At 46.4% G+C, this 24,640-nt stretch overlaps 1 protein-coding gene and 1 long non-coding RNA gene across 2 annotated transcripts in view; both read right to left on the bottom strand.

Annotated features, from left to right (window-relative positions):
• The window catches only part of LOC144889633 (uncharacterized), a 464,313-nt gene that overhangs the window by 392,388 nt on the left and 47,285 nt on the right, over positions 1-24,640 (bottom strand). The window lies entirely within an intron of this gene.
• Positions 1-24,640, bottom strand: part of LOC144888232 (uncharacterized) — a 114,885-nt gene that overhangs the window by 85,479 nt on the left and 4,766 nt on the right. Inside the window, exon 2 of the mRNA XM_078770598.1 lies at positions 20,820-21,252. Coding sequence (XP_078626724.1) covers positions 20,820-21,240 — 421 coding nt within the window. The 5' untranslated portion in view covers positions 21,241-21,252. The remainder of the gene's footprint in view (positions 1-20,819; positions 21,253-24,640) is intronic.

The raw sequence follows: 24,640 nt of genomic DNA, 5'->3' as shown, positions 1-24,640 counted from the left end.
GGGGGTTCGTCCGAGATATTGGGGTCCTCGTCCAAAATTGGCCCAAATTGAAAATGGGGGCTCGTCCAAAGTTGGCCCAAATTGAAATTTGGGGCTCGCCTTTGATGACAAAATTCCGGGATTAAATTCCCTAAATCTAGTCTGGGATAGAATTCCCTAACATTCCCAAAATTCCCAAATTTGGAATTTTTCTAACATTCCCAAATTTAATAAATTTAAAAATTTGAAATTTTTTGTGTGAAGCTTAACAGGTGTTAACTGATAGTCACCATGGTGTTTGATGCAGAAAAGTTTGTGGCGTCCCCTATGAGGCACAGTTCCAAGCGTTTAAAAGATCGGAACTCTTGATATTGGCCAAACATTTTAACTTGGAGGTCCAAGCTCATATGAAGAAAGCAGAGATGCAGACATTGGTGGTAGAATCTCTGGTGGGACAAGGAACATGGACAGAGGTAGTCTTGGATTGGTTACCCGAGGAAAAAGAAAATGTGGAGCTCCGGAAAATGGAGATGCAACTGCAGAGCCAGGAAAGGTTAAAAGAGTTGGAATGGAAAGCCGAGGAAAGAAGAGCAGAGGAAAGGAGAGCTGAAAGGGAACTCGAGGCAAGAAGAGTAGAACAGGAAAGAGAACTCTAGGAGAGAAGAAAAGAGGACAGGAGAGCCGAAAGGGAGTTAAAGGAACGTGACATGGAGTATCAGAAGGAGCTTAAACTCAAGGAGCTGGAATTAATGGGGGAACGGAGAGAAGTCACATCCATGCCGGGTAGTTCAACAACTAGTCAGAACACTTGGGATGTTGGTAGGCATGTGAGGCTGGTTGCACCTTTCAATGAAAAGGAGGTAGCCAAGTTTTTTTTTACACTTTGAGAAAGTGGCTCAAATGCTAAAATGGCCTGTGGTGTCCTGGACTATGTTAGTGCAAAGTGTTCTGGTGGGTAAAGCTCAAGATATCTATTCGGCTTTACCGATTGACCAATGTGCAGATTACGAGATAGTGAAGAAAACCATTCTGAAAGCCTATGAATTGGTCCCTGAAGCTTACCGGCAAAAATTCCGGAATGCCAGGAAGAGGGAGAGTGAGACCCATGTGGAGTTTGCCAGAATGAAGGAAACCATGTTTTATCGGTGGTGTGATTCGAAGGGGATTGGGAAAGACTTCAAACTATTGTGACATTTGATCTTGGTGGAGGAATTCAAACAGTGTGTCCACACGGACATTAAAGTACATCTGGATGAAAAGAAAGTACCAGAGTTGTATGAGGCAGCAACTGTGGCAGATGACTATGCCTTGACACACAGGATGGGGTTCCACAAACCTAACTTCACGCCTAGAGTTAGCCAGGGGAGTTATGGTAAATCAGGTGCGGAGAACGAATATTCATGGAGGCGGCCTAGAAATGACTATGAGGACAAATCTGATACCGCGACTTTTAGGGATCAGAAGTCTACAGTTCCAAGACAGACTTATATTCTGGGGGGGTCGAGGCAAACCATGAGTTTTTCCTCTGGGCCTACTTGCGCTTTTTGCAAGAAACCTGGGCATTTGATGTCCCAATGTTACGCCCTGAAAAGGAAAAATCAGGAGCGGAGTCAGACTAGTACAACTCTGAATGCATTGGCAAATGCGAGAAATCGTCCTTGGAGGACAGGGCCTTGTGAAGGTTCCCATGCCAAAGTTACGGCATCACAGAATGACCTTGTTCAAGAGGGTTACAAACCTTTTATTTCAGAGGGGTTTGTGTCACTGGATGGAGACTTGACTAACCAGAGACCTGTTAGGGTATTGAGGGACACAGGAGCACATCAATCTTTGATGCTTGAGGACATTTTGTCATTGTCAGAGAAGACGGCAACTGCTGTTAGTGTTCTTTTACAGGGGGTTGGTGGCTATGTTAAAGCTCCACTTCATGTCATCCATTTGAAGTCTGATTTGGTGTCAGGACCGGTCACCGTAGGTTTACAAGCCAATCTTCCTGTAGAGGGAATCTCTTTTATTATTGGGAATGATTTGGCCGGTGGTCAAGTTTCTGGTAATCCAATGTTGGTTGAAAAGCCCAGTATGGAAAATAACACCACACAGTTAGAGCAGGAGATTCCGGGTATCTTTCCGTCTTGTGCAGTGACTCGTGCTATGGGTAGGAAGCGCTCTGAAGAGAAGGAGAAGGAAGGTCTTGTGGATTTGGGTTCCTTAGAGGTATTGGAGGAAAATTCTGAAAAGGGTAATAGGAAAGGGAGTGACATCAAGGAACTTAAGGAAAAGGTTCCGGAGTTTAATTGGTAAAGACGTTGCAGAAGAAGAGGCTATGAAGATACCTGTTGGTTACTTCATGAGAGGGGAAATACTCATGAGAAATGGAGACCACCGTAGGTGCCAGCAAACGATGAGTGGAAAGTTCATTACCAAATTGTGGTGCCACCGCCGTACCGGAAGAAGATATTTAGTTTGGCGCATGAGACACCTTTGACCGGGCACCTTGGAGTGAACAAGACCTGTGACAGAATATTGGTACATTTCTTTTGGCCATTGATGCAAGTGATGTGGGGCTGGGGCAGTTCTATTACAGGAAGATGGGGACGGAGTGGATCACCCGGTGTGCTACTACTCCAGAAATTTTAACAAACATCAGGCAAATTATGCCACTGTGGAAAAAGAGACCCTTGCTCTCCTGCTAGCACTTCAGCATTATGAGGTGTATCTGGGAACTACTACCTTCCCTATAAAAGTATTCACTGATCACAACCCCTTAACCTTCATTCAAAAAGTGAAAAATAAAAATCAGAGGTTGATGAGATGGAGTTTGGCTTTGCAGGAGTTCAACTTGGAAATTGAGCATGTAAAGGGCAGGGGCAATGTCGTTGCTGATGCTTTGTCCAGAGTGAACTAACTTTGGAAATTTCTGTAGGTTGTTTGGAAGTTTTGTTGCTTTATTTTGGGAAATATTAATTATCGTTGCTCACGGGAATTGATGATTTGGGTGTGAGTTTTACTCTTGTTTGTTAAAAGAGTTTTTGCCTGCAAAGAAAGTTTTCACTATGTTCAAACTTTCTTTCTTGAGGGGGGGAAGTGTTACGGATTTGTCACTTCCATTGTGGTGGTTTTCATCCACTGTAAACAATTTTGATTCCATGTATTATTATTGTTGTCTTTGAGAGAAATAGAAATTATTATTTTCAAAGGGTAAAAAGTGAATGTTTTAAATGAAACCGGAACCGGATGACGAAGAAGAGGAAGCAAGAAAAAGAAAGCGGCGCAAGTGAGTTCGACAAGAAAGCGGAGCTGCTTCGAGTTCTGGAGCAAATGCTGGCGAACGGGAGTCACTAGCGAACTTTCGGGTTTACCGGGAAAGGGATTCCTGCGACAGAGTTGTGATCGCTGTGACAGATCAACCTGCGTGTCAGGTTTTGCGGTCGATTCCGAAGAGAATTGGTGGACTGCCGTTACGTCTCGAATATGGGCCGTCGGTCATTTTGACTGGCGCGCTTTGTGCGTCCAGCAAGGTTTCTTTGCTTCGCTTCAGCCATTTTCACTGCATTCAGACGTCTATCTGGTGTGGGTGTGTGCAACGTGGATTTTGAAGGTTAATTTGCGGTTCGCCGACTGTGAGCCGTGAAACGTCCAGACCCGAGGGTGAGATTTCCCAGTCACCTGGAGGGTGCCTTGTGATTTCCCAGTCGCCTTGCAAGTGCCTTTGCGCAGCTTTGGCAGCAGGACTGTAACTGCCAACCCAACGGGATTCTGGTCTCGATTGGACATTGTTCTGACGATCGCTGGAGCGGATCGACTTTGGCTTGAAGCCGGAAGCATCTTTGGCTTGAAGCCGGGATTAGAGACATTGGGAATCTTCTTCTTTTCGCTCACTTGGAGCACAGTGAGTTATATTGTACGAACCTGATGGTACCATCATAGGAAATATATTGTTGCGGATTTGAGAATCTTGTAAATATCACCCTGAGTAGTGTAATGATTCCATGTAAATATGTCCATTTTGTGTGTAAAGGTCAAAGGTCGGCCTCTTAGTCCATATACATGCATGTAGGCCACCATATACCCTTCTAAATAGTTATTTCCTTATTATGTGTATTAGTTTAAGGCTGTGTTCCCCATTAATTGACTCTGCATTGCACCGAATTGAAATAAGATAGATCCCCTTTCAATTCCCTCAAAGCCTCTATTGCCAACTGCATTCACCGCCATTGCCATGTGCTCTAACTCGGAGAAGAAAGGTGTGTCTCCGCCCCTCGTCATCGGAAGGAGGAGTGAGCCAGCCCCGATCAACCAACCAAGCACCAACCACGAGGGAAGGGATGAGTTCACCCAAAGGAGTCCACCGCAGTTTTGAACAAACCGCAGCTTTGAACCAACCGCAGTTTTAACCACTGCAGCTTTGAGCGTCGACAGCGGTGACGGCAGTTGCGGCCACGAAGCAACGTCGCCGTGCGGAGACGATTGGGGAGAGTCGGCGGCTGCTCAACTCGAGCCGGGATCACACCAACCACCCGCATCCTTCCCGCCTTGTGATCCCACCTCCTCGTCCGTCCAGCCATCCACCTCCAGCTGAACCTTCCTCCCCTTCCAGCCACCCGTTCCTTCCTTCATTTCCCATTCGTGTAAGTCTGATTGTCGTCTGTTTTGTGTGTCTTGTCCTGGGGTATAAGTTAAGCCTGTTTAGATAAGTTAGTATTGCGCTGTGTCTTCTGATCCGTCCATCCTTCTGTCTTTATTTTCGTATCCTTCCTTCTCCTTGGTTCTTTTGATTGTGTAAATAGTAGTAATAAATTTCTGTTCCTCCTTACTCTGCCTTCTTTTCTTCACATCCGTTCGTTTTAGAGGTTTCCATCATTGAACACCTGTGGCACGATTTGGCCAACGTCAAGAATCGGGTCAGTTACTTGCTAATGGTTCGTGCCACAGCTGCTAATCTGCTCGGCAATTAACATCTTGTCCGCGGTCTCGAACGGGGTTGCTCACCTGCCTCTCTGGAGGGAGCTGGGCAACTTCAGGACTCATGTCGGTCAGTCATAAACAAGGGGATTAATCCCCCCTTCTTAAGGGGAAAAGGCCGACGTAGAGATCCGCAACATTTGGTGTCAGGAGCGAGATTCGGACCTGAAGTGCGCTTAATGCACTCAAATTACGAGTGGCCCAAAATTTTATTTTAGAACATCCAAATTTAAAAAATCGTGCCATGGATGCTCAAGGCGATCAGATGCTGGTGGGTGAGTTAGAAGGGGGGGGTAGAAGCGACCCAGGACCCCATGGAGGAGGTGGGAGTAATAATGGAGGAGGAGAGAAATGAGGATGTGGTTGCGGGGGTATCAGGTGCACAAAATTGCGGCGCTTCGCATGTGGTTGCGGCAGCCGAGCCCGAGATGCCAGAGTACATGCGAGTCTTTATGATTCAAATGATGGCAAAATGGATGCCCAAAGTGATAAATCCACCCGAGAGCTAAGAGAAATGGGTGGCCAGATGGAAGATGGGTTAAACAATTTGAGGAATGATATGGGCAATCAAATCGGGGGATTGAGAGACAGGTTGGGTAGTCTAGAACAAAGGATGGGGGAGCGATTAGAAAATCAAATCGGGGGGCTAGAAGCCAAATTTGAGGGTTTAGACAACAAATTTGAGGGTTTAGACAACAAATTTGAGGGTTTAGACAAAAAATTTGAGGGGTTAGACAACGGGATGAAAGGGGTGAAGAATGGGTTAACAGGGCTATAAGACAAGATGGAAGGCAGATTGAGGGAAATAGGGGAGCAATCCGCCCGGGAAATTAAACAAATGGGAGATCAAATAGAGGAGGTGAAAATCGGGTTGGAAACGAAATTGGATGCCAAGAGGAATGATTTGGAGCAGATGAGGGCAGCCTCTACCAAGGAGATGGGAGAAATGGGGGGGGAGATCAGACGAGGTGTGGGTGAGGAAGTCGCGGGGGTACGTGAGGAGGTAAAGCGAGGTGAGGGCGTATGGAGAAAGAGGTGAGAAATAGAACGGCTAGGTTACAGGGGGGCATAGAGGATCTGATGAGGGGAGTAGAGCAGCTGACGGTGGGACAAAAGGAATTAGTGGAGCAAGTGGAGAAGAACACTGCAGTAATCGGGGGGTTAAAGGCGACACAGAAAGAAATAAAAAAGGAACTTATAGCGACGAAGAGGGAATGTCAGATGGTACATGAGGGGTTGACAAAGAGGTTGGACGAGGTGACAGAGGCAATGGAGACGAAAGAACGGGAGGTGAGGACGCACATAGAAACGATCAACGTGGCCTTAGAGGACGAAATTGAGGGGGCGCACCGGGAAATAAAAGAGGTGAAGCAAAAGTTCGAGGATGTGGAAGAGGGGGTGAGTGAAATTAAGAAGAGATGGAGGGAAACTAAGAGAGAGATAAAGGAGGAGGTGATGGAATTGGTGAAAGGTCTGTGCTCAAATCGTGATGATGTGCTTACTAACCAAATAAAGAGTTTGCAGGTGGCGGAGGAGGAGCGAAGACGAGGTGCCGAGGTGAGTGGCGATATACTCGGAAATGTATATGGTGTGAGGGGAGATTCAGTCAACTTGGGTGTTGGTTTAGACCCGGGTGTTCGTGAGAGGCTGCTGGTAAGGTGTGTGACAGGTACAGAGTATGAAGGAGGAGGTGTGCGAGGATGTCCGACTATGGGGTGTGTGAGGAAAAAGTGCGTGCCGAGGAGTGAGTGTGCTGTCGAGAGTGAGTTGGTCGTGGCGCAGGTGCAGGGGGGCACATTGAGGCGCGTGATGGGGAGTGTTACAGGGGATGTAACGGAAGAGTGCACACCTGTGGTGAGTGTTACGGAGGGTGTAACGGGAGAGTGTGTGCAGGAAAGGTGTGTAACAGAGGAGTGCATGATTACAGAGTGCGCTGTCAAGAGTAAGGGTGAATGCGCGACCGAGTGTGGTGGTGAGAGTAGTGAGAGTGACATGGAGCACGAGTTGGTTGTAGCAGGTGAGAGAGGATGCACACCTGGAATGGAAGGATGTACACCTGGAATGAAAGGAAGCACACCTGGAATGGTCGAGCGCGTGTGGGAATGCACGCTTGAGTTGATAGTGAAGCACGTGATTGGGTGCACGGAAGAGTGCACACCCGTGGTTGTCACAGAGGATGTGACCGAGGAGTGGGCGCGAGGAGGTGTGTTGATGAGGTGTGCGAACGACGAGTGTGTGCCGAGGTGTGCGGTGATCAGGTGTGTGATGAAGGCTGTGAGCATAATGAGTGTACCTGGGGGGTGTGTAAGAGAAGGTGCAATGACGTAGAGTATGGAGACACCTGGATGTGTGAATAAGGAACGGAACGCGTGGTGTGAGCATGCAAGTGAAGCATCGACGTTAAACGGAGCAGCAGTTAGGTCGACTTTTAGCCGAAGCGAGCCCTCAGTTCATGCCGGGCTTTGTGTGCAGCGGGAACCAGCGGGGATTGTAACCGCAGTGGTTTCGAAAGAACCGCCGTGCGGGATCCACGCTGGGCCTCGCTCTAAATGGTCGCATCCGTGCTCCGCTAAGTGGAGCGGGCGGCCTGGTAGGAAGGGTCGGCATGGCGACCCCTTGTCGTTGAGGCATTCCGGCAGGGCGAGATCGGGCCATCGGACGGCTCCGTGCCGAGATGGTGCGTGGAATCTCGGCCCGAATAAGCCCCCTTCCCTGCACCGAATGCCGGACGAATCCAACTGCCGGCAACGAACCACCCGCATTCATTGCTCGGCTTTGCGAAGCCGAGCTTTGGAAATGTAACGACGCACCGAGGCTCAAGTTAAAGGACATTTGGTAGGGATAGGGAATTTGTGACTGGCAAAATTTGATTGGCAGATTGATGATTGGTAGAATGATTGGCAGTAATTGGCAAATTTTGATTGGTTGGAATTTGATGGCAAAATTGGTAGAAGAGATGTCCGATGTGGAGGGATGGCAAATCCACCATCCCTCACCAATGGGGCACATGAGCGCTAGCTATGGGGTTTATGGCAGTGAAAGCTCGCCCGGGATGGTTAGGATAAAATGATAGGGATCTAGAGAAGATGACCATAGGTAACTGTAGATTTAAGTAGCGACATTGGACAGGTAGTGGGGACATAGAGAGGTTAGAATGGATGATAACGACGTGGGATGTGCTTAGTTTAAAGGGACGACGGGGAGCACCAAGTTAGAAGGGCACCAGGTAGATCAGATGATGCTGTGTGTGTGTGTTAAGGTGTATTCAGTAGCGTATTGTGAAAAGTGTGAGGTGATGGTGAGTTGTATTGAGCGTGGAAGTGTATGGAGCAGTGCATGAGGAACAATTGTGGTTGTGCATTGTATGGAATGATTGAAGAATCCTGGGAGGAAGGAGGGTGCAGGAAGCACCAGGTGTGATGGCACAGGTGTGCCAATACAGGTGAGAATGGTTGTGTGGAATACATGGAGTATGGAATATATGGAGTATGGAATGGATGGTGTGGAGTGAGTATGGTGAAAACTGTGGAGTGGAGTGGATGGTGCGAAGGTGTGTATGGGAAGGATGGACCCCATCACGAATACCCGGGGAGGGTAGTTTAAGAGTTAGGTAGAGGGATTTGGTAAATTGTGGCTGGATATTGGCATCTGTGGTGCGTGTGGAAGAATGATGTTTGGATGGGTGCATTAGTGTCGTGGAAATGGCTGGGCGTGTGGCCGGTAAGTGTGTGTAGTTAAATGGGCACTCCACCACTGTGAGGATGTCGGCCAGGTGAGGCCACAGGTGGGCTCTGGGAGCCTGTATAGTTGTGGATGGGCCCCGAGGATCCGGAGGACGAACCCGGGTAGCCCAGTGCCAGAGGGCACCGAGTGGGGAGAGCGCCAGAGGGCCTTCCCCAGGTAGATAGGTTAGGGTAAGGAGCACATAAGCTCGGAGGCAACTGCAGTGGTGGAGGTGTGCAGGTAGGTAGACCTGCTGGGAGAGCCACACGACCCAGTCCTGAAATTGTGCAAAGGCACAGGGAGTTGAATCGGGGGAGTGAGACCCCAAATTGATGAAGCACCACAGTTTAGTCAATGGGAATTTGGTTCTTAAAACCGCATAGAGTAAGATGGCCAATGGATTGGCAGGGAAAGACCCCGGGTAGTGTAAAGTGTATTAAAGTCATTTAGAGGATAGTTAGGATTGAAATCTCCTTGCACCATCTGCATCCACTCACCTGAGGTAACGACGGTGCTCCACACCATGCCATGGTTTGTTGGTTTTATTATTTTTGTGCAAATGTTTGGATTGTGAGACGCATCATTACGTGGGTGTGACATTGTGCTGATGTGCCATCTCTCCCTCCTTATGAGGATTGATGATGAATTGGTGATGGCAAATTTTGGATTAAAGGGATTGTGGTGATGAATTTGGTATAGGGGAAATATGGGGAAGACGTGACGGTAGCGACGGATTTGTAAATTGTAGTGTAATGTGTAGAATGTTGTAAATATGGGTATGGGCAAGGGTAGAGTAGGTAACAGGGGGGGCGACGTACGATAGGGATGAGCTTTTCTCCACTCGGTCTCCAGGCGCACCTCACCTTGCATTGCCTTTATTGATGTGTACCCTTTTGACCTTACCCCTCGCTCACCTGTCCTCTCTGTCTTCCTTCCCCGACCCATGGATCGTGCTCTCTGGGCACCGATGGGAGCGTGCGGGAGTCCGCCATTGTGTGCCCGAACCCCCGCAACCAGCTGCCTGCGTCGATGCACCACTTATGGACCACATGTCTGTGGGTGAGCACCAATCATGGACCCCAAGGGTTGGGGCATGGCCCCTCTGCTGGGACCGGCCACGATGGCCCAGGATCTTGCTTGTGGACCTCCGTGACGTGGCACCTATGCCACACAGGTGAACCACCCCTAGTCGGCCCTTGTGGGCCATAAATAAAAGTGGACACGTTTTGTGCTTTTTATTATGTTCAAATAGGCCGCCAGCAAGGAGACGAAGAAACACAACATCTGGAAGAACATTGGCCAGCAGAGGGAGCCGAAGAGACAAGACCACCAGCAGGGTTTGTTTATTTTTGTTTGAACTGTGGTGACTGTGCACCGACTGGTGCGTTTTTGGTGCTTTATGGTGCTCTTTATTGGTGCTGGTGCGTCGATGCAGCGCAGGCTGTCTCCCCCCCCCCCCCCCAAAAGAACAATCACAGGTCCTGGGTTGCATTTTGTAAACAGTCCAACGTCACTTGTAAATAATGCTCCCCACCGTTCATGTGTAGTTTCAGAACCATTCCACAATTCGGTTATCCTGTGGGCGTGAATCTGTTAGGTAGGGTGCAATGCAGCAGAGGGACATACTTATTTGTGTTTTAAAACCGTCACACTCAGGGTCAGGTTAAATGTAGAGGGAACTACACCTACGTGTCACACTAAGTTAAAGTTTTATAGGCCCGAACACGTGCCTGGAGGATGAGGGTGCAGTGTTGCGGATTTGAGAATCTTGTTGTAAATATCACCCTGAGTAGTGTAATGATTCCTTGTAAATATCTCCGTTTTGAGTGTAAAGGTCAAAGGTCGTCCTCTTAGTTAGTCCATATACATGCACGTAGGCCACCATAAACCCTTCTAAATAGTTATTTCCTTATTATGTGTATTAGTTTAAGGCTGTGTTCCCCATTAATTGACTCTGCATTGCACCGAATTGAAATAAGATAGATCCCCTTTCAATTCCCTCAAAGCCTCTATTGCCAACTGCATTCGCCGCCATTGCCATGTGCTCCAACTTGGAGAAGAAAGGCGTGTCTCCGCCCCTCGTCATCGGAGGAGGAGTGAGCCAGCCCCGATCAACCAACCAAGCACGAGGGGTTTGGCTTGAGAGGGCGGAGAGAGAACGATTGGGCAGGTTCGCGAAGATTCCAGGGTGTGGCCCTATATAACCCGTCGCGTGACGCCCCCACGAGGGAAGGGATGAGTTCACCCAAAGGAGTCCACCGCAGCTTTGAACAAACCGCAGCTTTGAACAAACCGCAGCTTTGAACAAACCGCAGTTTTAACCACCGCAGCTTTGAGCGTCGACAGAGGTGACGGCAGTTGCGGCCACGAAGCAACGTCGCCGTGCGGAGACGATTGGGGAAAGTCGGCGGCTGCTCAACTCGAGCCGGGATCACACCAACCACCCGCATCCTTCCCGCCTTGTGATCCCACCTCCTCGTCCATCCAGCCATCCACCTCCAGCTGAACCTTCCTCCCCTTCCAGCCACCCGTTCCTGCCTTCATTCCCCATTCGTGCAAGTCTGATTGTCGTCTGTTTTGTGTGTCTTGTCCTGGGGTATAAGTTAAGCCTGTTTAGATGAGTTAGTATTGCACTGTGTCTTCTGATCCTACCATCCTTCTGTCTTTATTTTCATATCCTTCCTTCTCCTTGGTTCTTTTGATTGTGCAAATAGTAGTAATAAATTCCTGTTCCTCCTTACTCTGCCTTGTTTTCTTCGCATCCGTTCATTTTAGAGGTTCCATCATTGAACACGTGTGGCACGATTTGGCCAACGCTAAGAATCGGGTCAGTTACTTGCTAATGGTTCGTGCCGCGGCTGCTAAGCCGCTCGGCAATTAACATCTTGTCCGCGGTCTCGAATGGGGTTGCTCACCTGCCTCTCCGGAGGGAGCTGGGCAACTTCAGGACTCACGTCGGTCAGTCATAAACAAGGGGATTAATCCCCCCCTTCTTAAGGGGAAAAGGGCCGACGTAGAGATCCGTAACAATATATTGGTTGTACAATTGATTACTATTGTTGTTGTACTGTTATTCTTGTATGATCTTAATACAATATTTGTTTGTTTGTAACAATTGGTGTGGCTTCACCATTGATCTTTGACATACAGAATAACACAACTTTCTGCCGTGACTCCTCTCGGGGCACGGTAGTACACCGTGACCATGGGGTTGTGGGGGAGCACGTAACACATGCAAAAAGGGAGTGGGAGAAAAGAGGGGGGCGAGAGGGAAACACACCAACAGTAGAGAAGAAGTACAGTAGTAGATCTGCTGATGGGAGAGGGGTTGGAAACGGTATAAAACAAATGGACACTACTTGGACTTTCAGGAAAGAAAAATGGAATTTGAAAAAGGTGGATTTGGGTTGTATTAATCGTGGTAGAAAAGATCATGGTTTTGCATGGGGGAAGATAAGAGATGTTGGATAAGAGAAGACAAGAGATGGTGGATAAGAGAAGATAAGAGATTGTGGATATGAGAATATACGATATAGTGGACAAGAGAATATAAGAGATGGTGGATAGGAGAAGATAAGAGATGGGGGATAAGAGAATATAAGAGATGATGGATAAGAGAAGATAAGAGGTGGTGGATAAGAGAAGATAAGAGATGGTGGATGAGAAGATAAGAGATGGTGGATAAGAGAAGATAAGAGATGGTGGATAAGAGAAGATAAGAGATGGTGGATAAGAGAAGATAAGAGATGGTGGATAAGAGAGGATGAGAGATGGTGGATAAGAGAAGATAAGAGATGATGGATAAGAGATGGTGGATAAGAGAAGATAAGAAATGGTGGATAAGAGAAGATAAGAAATGGTGGATAAGAGAAGATAAGAGATGGTGGATAAGAGAAGATAGGAGATGTTGGATAAGAGAAGATAAGAGATGGTGGATAAGACATGGTGGATAAGAGAAGATAAGAGATGGTGGATAAGAGAAGATAAGAGATGGTGGATAAGAGAAGATAAGAGATGGTGGATAAGAGAAGATAAGAGATGGTGGATAAGAGAAGATAAGAGATGGTGGATAAGAGCGGATGAGAGATGGTGGATAAGAGAGGATAAGAGATGATGGATAAGAGAAGATAAGAGATGATGGCTAAGAGAAGATAAGAGATTGTGGCTAAAGAAAAGACAAGAGATGGTGGATAAGAACAGACAAGAGATGGTGGACAAGAGAAGATAAGAGATGGTGGAGAAGAGAAGAGAAGAGATGGTGGATAAGATAAGACAAGAGATGGTGGAGAAGAGAAGATAAGAGATTGTGGATAAAGATAGGACAAGAGATGGTGGATAAGAAATGACAAGAGATTGTGGACAAGAGAAGATAAGAGATGGTGGAGAAGAGAAGATAAGAGATGGTGGATAAGAGAGGATGAGAGATGGTGGATAAGAGAAGATAAGAGATTGTGGATAAGAGAAGACAAGAGATTGTGGATAAGATAAGACAAGAGATTGTGGATAAGAGAAGACAAGAGATTGTGGATATGATAAGACAAGAGATGGTGTAGAAGAGAAGATAAGAGATGGTGAATAAGATAAGACAAGAGATGGTGGAGAAGAGAAGATAAGAGATGGTGGATAAGATAAGACAAGTGATGGTGGAGAAGAGAAGATAAGAGATTGTCGATAAAGATAGGACAAGAGATGGTGGATAAGAAAAGACAAGAGATTGTGGACAAGCGAAGATAAGAGATGGTGGAGAAGAGAAGATAAGAGATGGTGGATAAGAGAGGATGAGAGATGGTGGATAAGAGAAGATAAGAGATTGTGGATAAGAGAAGACAAGAGATTGTGGATAAGATAAGACAAGAGATTGTGGATAAGAGAAGACAAGAGATTGTGGATGTGATAAGACAAGAGATGGTGGAGAAGAGAACATAAGAGATGGTGAATAAGATAAGACAAGAGATGGTGGAGAAGAGAAGATAAGAGATGGTGGATAAGATAAGACAAGAGATGGTGGAGAAGAGAAGATAAGAGATTGTGGATAAAGATAGGACAAGAGATGGTGGATAAGAAAAGATAAGAGATGATGACTAAGAGAAGATAACAGATGATGGATAAGAGAAGATAACAGATTTTACCCAATACTGTACTGCAGTTAATGAAATTTAGTTAACTAGGGCATGCCCGTACGTGGGTGCAATGCCCGTACGTGGGTACGTGGGTGCGTGGGTGCGAGTACGGTGACAATCCCCCCCCCCCTCTATTTACATGAAATGGTTTGGTCCATGAAATGTTTTGGTCCATTCGCAACGCCAAAGCGAACGGCGAACGCTTTACATGAAATGGTTTGGTCCATGAAATGTTTTGGTCCATTTGCAACGCCAAAGCGAACGGCGAACGGCTTGCGAGTACAGTGACAATCCCCCCCCCCCCCCCCCTCTATTTACATGGAATGGTTTTAATTAGTTTTAAAACATAGTTTAACGCCAACATAGCGGCAACATAGTTTGCCAACGTGAAATAAATGAATACGCTCTCAAATGTGCCGTCCGAGGCAGAGTGTGTTCGCCACGTTCGGCACACGCGATAACTCGCTGCTCTCTGATTGGTTGAATCGTTTTTTGGACATAGCTCGGTAAGTACTTGTCCGATTAATATGAAACCTTGAAAAGGCACATCCTCGGGTCCCCAGCAATATACCTGGCAAGTTTAAAGTATATCGGACCCGTGGTTGTCGAGAAACAGCGGTCACAGACATACAAACATACTGTTACATATTTATGTGAATGTATGTGAATTACCATGCAGGTGTTTGCTTCCGTGTGTAGTATATTAAGTTGTTGTGTAGTTGTTGTGGTTGGAGGGTCAGAAGCCCTTCTGAAAGAGTGGCAGGAAACGGAAGTGGCCGGAAGCGGAAGTGACGGGAAAGGGAGGAGAAAAGACACGAGGGAAAGGAAGGCTTCTTCTTCCTCGCCCCGCGACGACGAGAAGGTGGAATCGACCTTACGCTGCGCGGAAAACGCGCCGTTGCGAAACGTCTGGCGAGAGGAGTTACCTGGGCGGTACATACCTTTGGACACGTCCAGTCACTGTGAGTTCGGGCACGAAACCAAGCGTCCGGGACAGTTTGCCCCGTCTACAAAGACGCGTACGGGTCCGCACGTTGGGCCTCGCTCGCGTCGGAAGCCGCGCTGGGTTTTGCCCCGTCTACAAAGACGCGTACGGGTCCGCACGTTGGGCCTCGCTCGCGTCGGAAGCCGCGCTGGGTTTTTGCCCATCTACAAGGACGCGTAAGAGTCGCACTTGGGGCCTCGCGCACGTTGGACGCCGCGCTGGGTTTGCCCCGTGGCTTGGCAAGGAGGTGCGCTGCAGCCGCGGCCCCAGTCCGAGACGGCACGTTTAGAGCACGTCCGCCCGGGGCTCGTTCAACCGCCCGTGTGCGGAGAGGAGAGACATTGACCACGGAGGGAGTCAGGAGTGGGGCTCACGTGAGGAATGTATAAGATTAAGATGGCCATCTTAGAGTTTGTGTAGATGAGTTCACATGGTTGTAATATTGATTGTGCATTGTTGATGGTTGTTGATTGCTCAGTGAATATATTATTGATTATTCCGGATCCTTGGTGTGGGGTTTCTTCTTGACCGGAATTCATATTGATTGCGTTACGAAAGCGTATAAACCATATATCTTTCTGGCGGGGTCCCTCCCACGGTCCGGGGGTCGCCAAGACCAGGTAGTTACCGGGAGGACCACGTAACAGAATTGGGGGCTCGTCCAAATTACGATTTGCGGTTTCGCAATTGGGTCTACGTCCGGGATCTAAAAGTGTATAAAATAATAAAATAATAATATTTTTGGTAATTAAAATTTATTAATTAATTATTAATTGGTAATATTTTTTTTTGAGAAATTGGGGAAAGTCTTGGGGTGAAGGTTAACAGGTGTTAACGATAGGCACCATGGCGTTTGTGGCACAGAACTTTGGGGTAACCCCGAGTGAGGCACAGTTCCGAGCGTTGCTAAAGTCGGATCTCTTGAAATTGGCCAAACATTTTAACTTGGAGGTCCGAACTAATTTGAGGAAGGCAGAGTTGCAGGCCACGGTGATACAATCTATGGTGGGATTAGGAACATGGGACGAGTTAGCCTGGGAGTGGCTACCCGAAGAACCAGAAGACGTGGAGCTCCGGAAACTGGAGTTGCAATTACGGAGCCAGGAACGGATCAAAGAAGAAGAAAGGAAAGCAGAAGAGAGAAGAGAAGAGAAGCAAGCAGAGGAAAGGAGAGTGGAACGAGAACTCCAGGAAAGGTTAAAAGAAGAAGAAAGGAAAGCAGAAGAGAGGAGAGAAGAGAAACAAGCAGAGGAAAGGAGAGTGGAACGAGAACTCCAGGAAAGGTTAGCAGAAGAAGAAAGGAAAGCAGAGGAGAGGAGAGAAGAGAAACAAGCAGAGGAAAGGAGAGTGGAAAGAGAACTCCAGGAAAGAAGAGAAAAGGAACAAGCAGAGGAAAGGAGAGCTGCAAGGGACCTCGAAGCAGAGGAGAGAAAAGCGGAAAGGGAATTAAAGGAACGTGACATGGAGCTTCAGCAAGAAATCAAAGTCAAGGAGCTGGAGTTAATGAGAGAACGGGGAGAGGCACCACCCTTGCTGACGGGGTCGACACCTCACCAGAAAACCTGGGATGTGGGCAGACATGTGAGGCTGGTTCCACCGTTCAGTGAAAAGGAAGTCGCGAAATTCTTCCCACACTTTGAGAAAGTGGCTCGACAATTAAACTGGCCGGAGGAGGCCTGGACCATACTCGTACAAAGTGTGCTGGTGGGGAAAGCTCAGGAAATTTATTCGGCGCTACCAATGGACCAATGTGCAGATTATGAGGTACTGAAGAAGCACATCCTCAAGGCCTATGAGTTGGTTCCGGAAGCTTACAGGCAAAAATTCAGGAATGCCAGGAAGAGGGAGAGTGAGACCCATGTGGAGTTTGCCAGAGTGAAAGAAAACATGTTTGATCGGTGGTGTGAGTCAAAAGGAGTCGGGAAAGACTTCGAGACATTGCGGGACTTGATCCTGGTGGAGGAATTCCAGCAGTGTGTCCACGAGGACATCAAAGTGTACCTGCAGGAAAAGAAGGTACCAAAGTTGTGGGACGCAGCCACCATGGCAGATGATTATGCCTTAACCCACCGAATAGGGGTCCACGAACCTAACTCCTCGCCTAGATCTCCGCAGGGGAGGTGGGGAACAGCAGGTGCGGAGAACGACCATACATGGCGGCGGCCTCGAGATGATTATGGGGACAACTATGATACCCCACCGGTTCGAAATCAGAGGGATGCGGGCCCAAGACAAACTTATAGTTCGGGGGGCCCGAGGCAGACCCCGAGTTTTTCCTCCGGGCCTACTTGCGCGTTTTGCAAAAAACCTGGACACTTGATGTCCAGTTGTTACCTCATGAAAAGGGACAACCCAGAGCGGAGTCCGACTATTACAACTCCGAATGCGATGGCTAGCGTAAGAAATCGCCATCAAGAGGGTTACCAACCATTTGTTTCCGAGGGGTTTGTGTCACTGGATGGAGCCTCGACTAACCGGAGACCGGTTAGGATATTGAGAGACACAGGGGCCCATCAATCTTTAATGCTTGAAGGCATTTTGCCATGGTCCGAGGAGACGGCAACGGGGGATAGTGTTCGTTTACAGGGGATCGGGGGCGGTGTTAGTGCTCCCCTTCAGGTCATCCAGTTGGAGTCCGATTTGGTGTCAGGACCGGTCACCGTCGGTTTACAAGCCACGTTTCCTGTAGAGGGTGTATCTGTGGTTCTCGGGAATGATTTGGCCGGGGGTCAAGTTTATGGTAACCTGAGGGTTGAGAAAGAGCCCAGCAGGGAAAATAACACCACACCAGCTCGGGATGGTGACAAAAGTGCCAAGTTATTTGTAGGGGGACTGAACTTCAAAACAGAGGAAGAAGTTCTGACCTCTGTCTTCAACAGATATGGGCCGCTGGTGGAAGTGCGGTTGGTAAGAGACTGGGAAACGCAACAGTCAAGAGGGTTCGGCTTTGTCACGTTTGCCAGCACAAAAGACGCCAGAGAGGCAGAGAAGAATTGGAATGGCAAGGATTTGGAGGGTCGGACCATAACAGTAGGGAAGGCATTTCGTAGGCGTCGAGAGGTCTACAGGAGAGGACAACTGGGCGGTAGTTTTGGTGGTGGCCGCAGTCAATATTATTATGGAGGCTCCCTGAGTTACGGCCGCTCCCGAAGGAAGAATTGGCAAAGTAGTGGCCGAGAAGAAGACCGGTATTCAGGGGACTACAGGGACCAGTGGTCCCACCCTAATTATTAGGGACGTTCCGAGAAGTTGAAGCACTGAAGGCGGCGGAGCCGCCGAGCCAAGATTCCTACACGAATTAACCGTGAACGCCGTTCCTAAAGGCGCCCATGTAGAGAACTTTCCTGCACGGACTAACCGTGAACTCCACGTTCCTCAAGGCGCCCATGTAGAGAACTTTCCTGCACGGACTAACCGTGAACTCCGCGTTCCTAAAGGCATCCATGTAGTGAATACTCGGCTTGGCCTCCCGGAAAAGTGCTATCGAGTGGCTTAACTGGCTTTATTTTTAAGTGATAACTGTGCCCGGGGGGAATTGATAATGTGGGGGGGTTGAGTTATCTGGTTTATTTCTCCAAATTGGCCGGCAAAGAAAGTTTTCGCTGGGTTCAAACTTTCTTTCTTGAAGGGGGGGAGTGTTACATATTTATGTGAATGTATGTGAATTACCATGCAGGTGTTTGCTTCCGTGTGTAGTATATTAAGTTGTTGTGTAGTTGTTGTGGTTGGAGGGTCAGAAGCCCTTCTGAAAGAGTGGCAGGAAACGGAAGTGGCCGGAAGCGGAAGTGACGGGAAAGGGAGGAGAAAAGACACGAGGGAAAGGAAGGCTTCTTCTTCCTCGCCCCGCGACGACGAGAAGGTGGAATCGACCTTACGCTGCGCGGAAAACGCGCCGTTGCGAAACGTCTGGCGAGAGGAGTTACCTGGGCGGTACATACCTTTGGACACGTCCAGTCACTGTGAGTTCGGGCACGAAACCAAGCGTCCGGGACAGTTTGCCCCGTCTACAAAGACGCGTACGGGTCCGCACGTTGGGCCTCGCTCGCGTCGGAAGCCGCGCTGGGTTTTGCCCCGTCTACAAAGACGCGTACGGGTCCGCACGTTGGGCCTCGCTCGCGTCGGAAGCCGCGCTGGGTTTTTGCCCATCTACAAGGACGCGTAAGAGTCGCACTTGGGGCCTCGCGCACGTTGGACGCCGCGCTGGGTTTGCCCCGTGGCTTGGCAAGGAGGTGCGCTGCAGCCGCGGCCCCAGTCCGAGACGGCACGTTTAGAGCACGTCCGCCCGGGGCTCGTTCAACCGCCCGTGTGCGGAGAGGAGAGACATTGACCACGGAGGGAGTCAGGAGTGGGGCTCACGTGAGGAATGTATAAGATTAAGATGGCCATCTTAGAGTTTGTGTAGATGAGTTCACATGGTTGTAATATTGATTGTGCATTGTTGATGGTTGTTGATTGCTCAGTGAATATATTATTGATTATTCCGGATCCTTGGTGTGGGGTTTCTTCTTGACCGGAATTCATATTGATTGCGTTACGAAAGCGTATAAACCATATATCTTTCTGGCGGGGTCCCTCCCACGGTCCGGGGGTCGCCAAGACCAGGTAGTTACCGGGAGGACCACGTAACAATACAAACAAACATACACACAGAGATTAATGGAATTATAGATAGATGTCCAAACTGCAGTTAATGAAACTGGTTCGATGTCCAAACTGCAGTTAATGAAATTTAGTTAATTACAACTCAAACCTTGATTTAGGTTTAAATAAACAATTCAGATTTAAATAATTATTTTCTTTAGAAGAAAGATCAAATTGTTGTTGGAAACAAGGAATTTTCACATTTTGTTTGTTTTATCGACCAGTGGCTTCTAGTTTGTTTTGGAAGGAAAGTTGTTTTTTTGTTTTTTCTTTTTTACGTTCACATTATGAAATGAATGAATGATCATTTTAAGACCATTTTCCCCGCTACGGCGGGGGTTAGCCTTGCGGGCCCCATGAAAATCATGGTTCCCTGTTTGAGGCAATGTTTTTTATGGCTGGATGCCATTCCTGACGCCAACCCTTGGTCACGCTCTTACGTTGCATGCGCAGGGACACGGTGTACCTATTCTAAACCAGGGTACACACCAGGATCATTCATCCCAGCAAGCTGGTACTCAATTTGCCGACCTCGGAAGGATGACAGGCTGAATCAACCCCTCTGGCGTTAATTCAGCGATCGACAAGGATTCGAACCCAGGATCCTAGGAATCCAAAGCCGGCACCCTCACCGCTAAGCCAATACCAGGCTCACATTGTTCAACCAAATATTAACAAGATATAAAGAATTATACGATGTTTAATTACTGTTTAATATGAAATCATTGTTTAAACAAGGATAAGAGCAGGTGGGGGTAAATCATATTGGATGTGGGGGATCTCTGGGTCACTCCTGGGAGATTGATTGGCTGTCTCCGTGCAGTGGGCTTGTTCAAGAGAACTATCCAGGGCTATACAACAAGATCAATAATAATGTTACGCCTGTCCGTGGTTAATAGAGGTAATAAACTACTTCCTGCATGCAGATAACTCAAATGCTCCGATTAAAACGGAACACCTATAAATTTAATGCCATTTCCAAATTTATCGAAATCCTTTGTGTAGTTCTAATTTGGAGGGCCGGAGTGGGTCAAATCCGGACCCACTTTGACCCCCGGTGGGCCCCCTGAGACCTCGATGTTTATTATTGCAGTGAACAAATTTGAGTTCAAACACACAAAATATAATCTTAGCCAAGTTTGGTCACAATCGCATTAGCAGTTTCGAAGAAGAAGTTGCAAGTGTCTTCGGACGGACTGACGACGAGCGCCATCCCATAAGCTCCCCAGAAATATGTTCCAGGTGAGCTGAGATTTACCTTGTACCCCACATCAAAAACCTATTCATATTAGACAACACAAAACTGCACCAAAAGAGATTATCCAAGTTAAAAGAATACAGAAAAAAAACAATGGCAAAAGATCAAGATATTTGTTTACATGCGATGTTGTGTTAAAAAAGGCACATACCAGACATGGCTCTTGATCCATCATCCTGAGAGCGAAGGCTGCAGACATCACTGAACCTGATTCCAGAGAAACTAGGAACATTTTCCAGCTGCACATTTTGGGATCCGAAAATCTTTTCACAGAAACTGGAAAGTTCCCGAATAACATTCTCCAAGTTGACGAAAATACTTCCCAAAAGAGAAGAATCCGCAATCTGGACATCTTGCGGCTTCGAAAAAGAATTCATAAATTTACAGTAGTCAGCATACATTGCAAATTGTAATTTCTCTTTGGAGAGAGAGAGAAGCTTGGTCCGCAATGGATCCGAATCAGTGCAAGCTCGAATAACCTTCTGATTCTCAATTCCGAGCTTATCAATCACTGCTTGGGCTGTTTCTGCTCTCAGGCCTTGGAACTTGAGCCATTCCAAGAAGCTCTCCATTTCATCGTTGACCTGCCATGAATACAATGCTTATGTTAATCACAGAAAAGTTATACATGTTATTTTGTTTACTCTGTTTGTAATTTTTGTGAGTTATTTCCATTGACAATCCAATAAATTATTATCCAATGAATGCAGGCTTTTGCATCAAGTTTGTTCACCGCTGTGTCCAATTTTGCAAGTTTGCTTATAAATCAGCATCTAATGAATGTGAGTTATTATATACAGAGACAAAAATAAACCCAGACTAAACTAGAGGAGACCATTCGGCCCATTATGCTGCGCCACATCAACACCAGACAAAGTTTATCCGCCAAAACGATGCAATTTCATTTGGGGAATGAGGGGAGGAATTGTGGATGAGACAATGTGGCACAACCAGGGATATCCCAAGCGCGTCAAATACAAATGGGGAAGTACAATTATTTTAATTGTTAAAATAAAAAATGAGAAAAAGCAATCTTTTGTGTTATTTTTTCAGAGGTGGGTGTGGTGGGGGAGGGGATACATTTGGGCGATAGCAGTTCTTGGATGACAAACACACAGCATCAACCACACACTACCCCTTGACGAGATTCCCCGCAGAAACAACAATCCACTTCACTCAGATGCACACAATCACCCAATCCATACTCAAGTCACATACGTCTTGCCAATATCCCGATACTCTTCTATCTCGAAAGCTTCCAGGTATCTATCTAATCCGAATTTAAACTTATCTATTGATTCTGTTGTCACTGCCTTTCTCGGAGACCATACCATGCATTAACTACTCTGAGTGAAAGAGCCTTATTGTCAGGCAGATTCGGACCGGATTTGAAATGGAAATGGACGTTCCGGACAAAAGCGCCAATTTTTCCCACTTGTTTCCAGTTACCTTAGCTTTCCATTTTTGATAGGAACCACTTCCTGCGAATACAATATGGAGGCCATCTTGGATTTTCAAAATAGCTGCCACGTAAAAACCCATATCTACCAAGATCTCAGCTTCTAAGCCACTTAGGATCACAATCTTCGTGTCTAAACATACATTTTCTGAGCCAAGGAATACAACTATACCATTTAGAAAAACAACAGACGATTTTTAGTAACACAAAAAAGAAACTGAACATCAAACTTAAAAAAAAAAAAATTAAAACGGAATACTGTTAATGTGCCATAGTCACTGAAAATACTACAAAAAATATCATGTTTTCAGAGGAAGTGGTTCCTACCAAAAATGGAAAGGTAAAGCTATGAATAGCACGTGGGAAAAATTTAGCGCTTTTGTCCAGAACATCCACATCCATTTGCTGAGCTGCCTTTATATTACCTCACCACCGCATTAACTCTTATTTTCTTTACTAGGCTATGCCCCCGGGCCCTGTGACTATCTCTGCTGAATAATTATTCTGCACTTATTTTGCCTTCAGGCATTATTATCTTAAACATCTATCATATCCAATCATAACCGCCTCCTTTCTAATGCATGTTACAAGAAGGGGCATTCTTGGGGAAAATGCCATCGGCATAGAAAAGGCCCCTATATATTGTATGTGCCAAGTGACAAAGTATAGAAAAGAAGGGACATTCCATAGCTTGTAGAAAATGCCAAACAGAAAATAAGGGACATTCAAAAAATTTCGTGTACATGCTGGACTAACCTTGTGTTCTTAGGTGGAACCAAGGAATGCTCTAGAAAAGTTCATATAAAGGGGTGCCCGACATCGGCCAAATAAAATACATTTACGACTTCTTGTGTAAAGGCGTTGTGTTCTGTGTGGTCGTGAGGATGGAAATGAACTGTGATCGAGTTATTATTGTGATGTGTTTGGTAATTTAAATGTGAATGGGGATTTCACGTGGAAGCAGGCCATGGCAGAATCTTTTTGGTGACATCTTCTATGGAAATATGTGGTGGAGAATTTAATGGCGCCCCTTCATTGGCCTCATGGATGAGGCATCACACTTCCAAGCTGGGTGATTGTGGGTTCAAGTCCCATCTGGGTTGAATAATTTTTTTCTTCTTTCTTTTCAAATCTTTTATATTGTCTTGAATAAAGTCTTGCCCGATGAACAAAATGCAATTTGTTCGTATTTAAAACGTATTCGTTCTTAAACCTGATTTTCAGCATCATTACGAGTATCCCAGTGGTATTGTGCCAAATTTTGAGGTACCGGAGCCATGCAAAAATGTGTTGGCCGTGACATCATCACCAGATCTTATCCACCGTCACATCAAATTTGAACATGACACTAACCATTTGAGTTCCCAAAATGAGCAATAAAATGAAATATGTACCTTTTACAATGATAAATAAATGATATGCCAATTTTAACACACACACACACACACACACACACACACACACACACACACACACACACACACACACACACACACACACCTTTTTTTTCTTTCTCACAATTCTATCTCATGATTTTCAATTCTTATTTGCTTTATTCAATTCTTATTTTAAAATGCATTTAATTAATTGTACAGTATTGCTTGTTCGTAAACGTAAATATAAATAATTTAAAGAATTGCTGTAAATGATGTTAATTTCACAACATCCCATATTCAACTTTATTTAAATTCTAAACCTCAAAACATAGTTCCCTTACCTAAACCAAGAACCTTAACCTGTAAGAAATTGACGAGTTTCCCGACTGCATGGATCATCAGCTGGGCACCGTTCTTCCTCGAGGGTCTGATCCTTTCAGTCCAGGACCTCTCCAAACAATGGATCCACAACCTCGATCATGGATCCACATCAATAGATGGTACATCAGTAGTTCCACAACCTCGATCATGGATCCACATCAATCGATGTACAACCTCGATCATGGATCCACATCAATAGATGGTACATCAGTAAATGCACAACCTCGATCATGGATCCACATCCATAGATGCGAAATCAGTAGATCCACAACCTCAGTTGCGTCCAGGCAGTCAGTCAACTCATTATTGAAACATCGTTTATTCCAACTTCACTCGCAACAGGATTTAATGTACTATCATATATTTATAACTTTCCTTACACACTCCATAATATGATAATATCATTAAATCATGCACATCTTACCTTAAATACACCATATCTACCAACCAGCATGACCACAGCACCGACCTCTGGATCAAACTGCATTTTGAATGTTGAAACTGTCACCTATAACGGTTTTTGGCATGCGGCTGTATCCTCGCTACCACTGATTCCTAGCAACATTAATTTGCAGAATATTTAATTCTGATATTGTACGGTATTTACATAAAGATCTCATGAATAATATTTTTACTATTCACATTGTATTTTACTAATTCGATTTGGTGTCATTTTGTGATATTACAGAAAACTTGTTTGTAATCTATCAACTATAGCTCTCTGTGCGAACATACGTCTGACTAGTTGTTGTAATC

The sequence above is a fragment of the Myxine glutinosa genome, chromosome 1 (assembly GCF_964187855.1).
Source record: "Myxine glutinosa chromosome 1, kmMyxGlut1.1, whole genome shotgun sequence".
Classification (NCBI taxonomy): Eukaryota; Metazoa; Chordata; class Myxini; order Myxiniformes; family Myxinidae; genus Myxine; species Myxine glutinosa.
The sequence above is the reverse complement of the archived record's forward strand: the minus strand, read 5'-3'. Positions and strand labels throughout refer to the sequence as shown.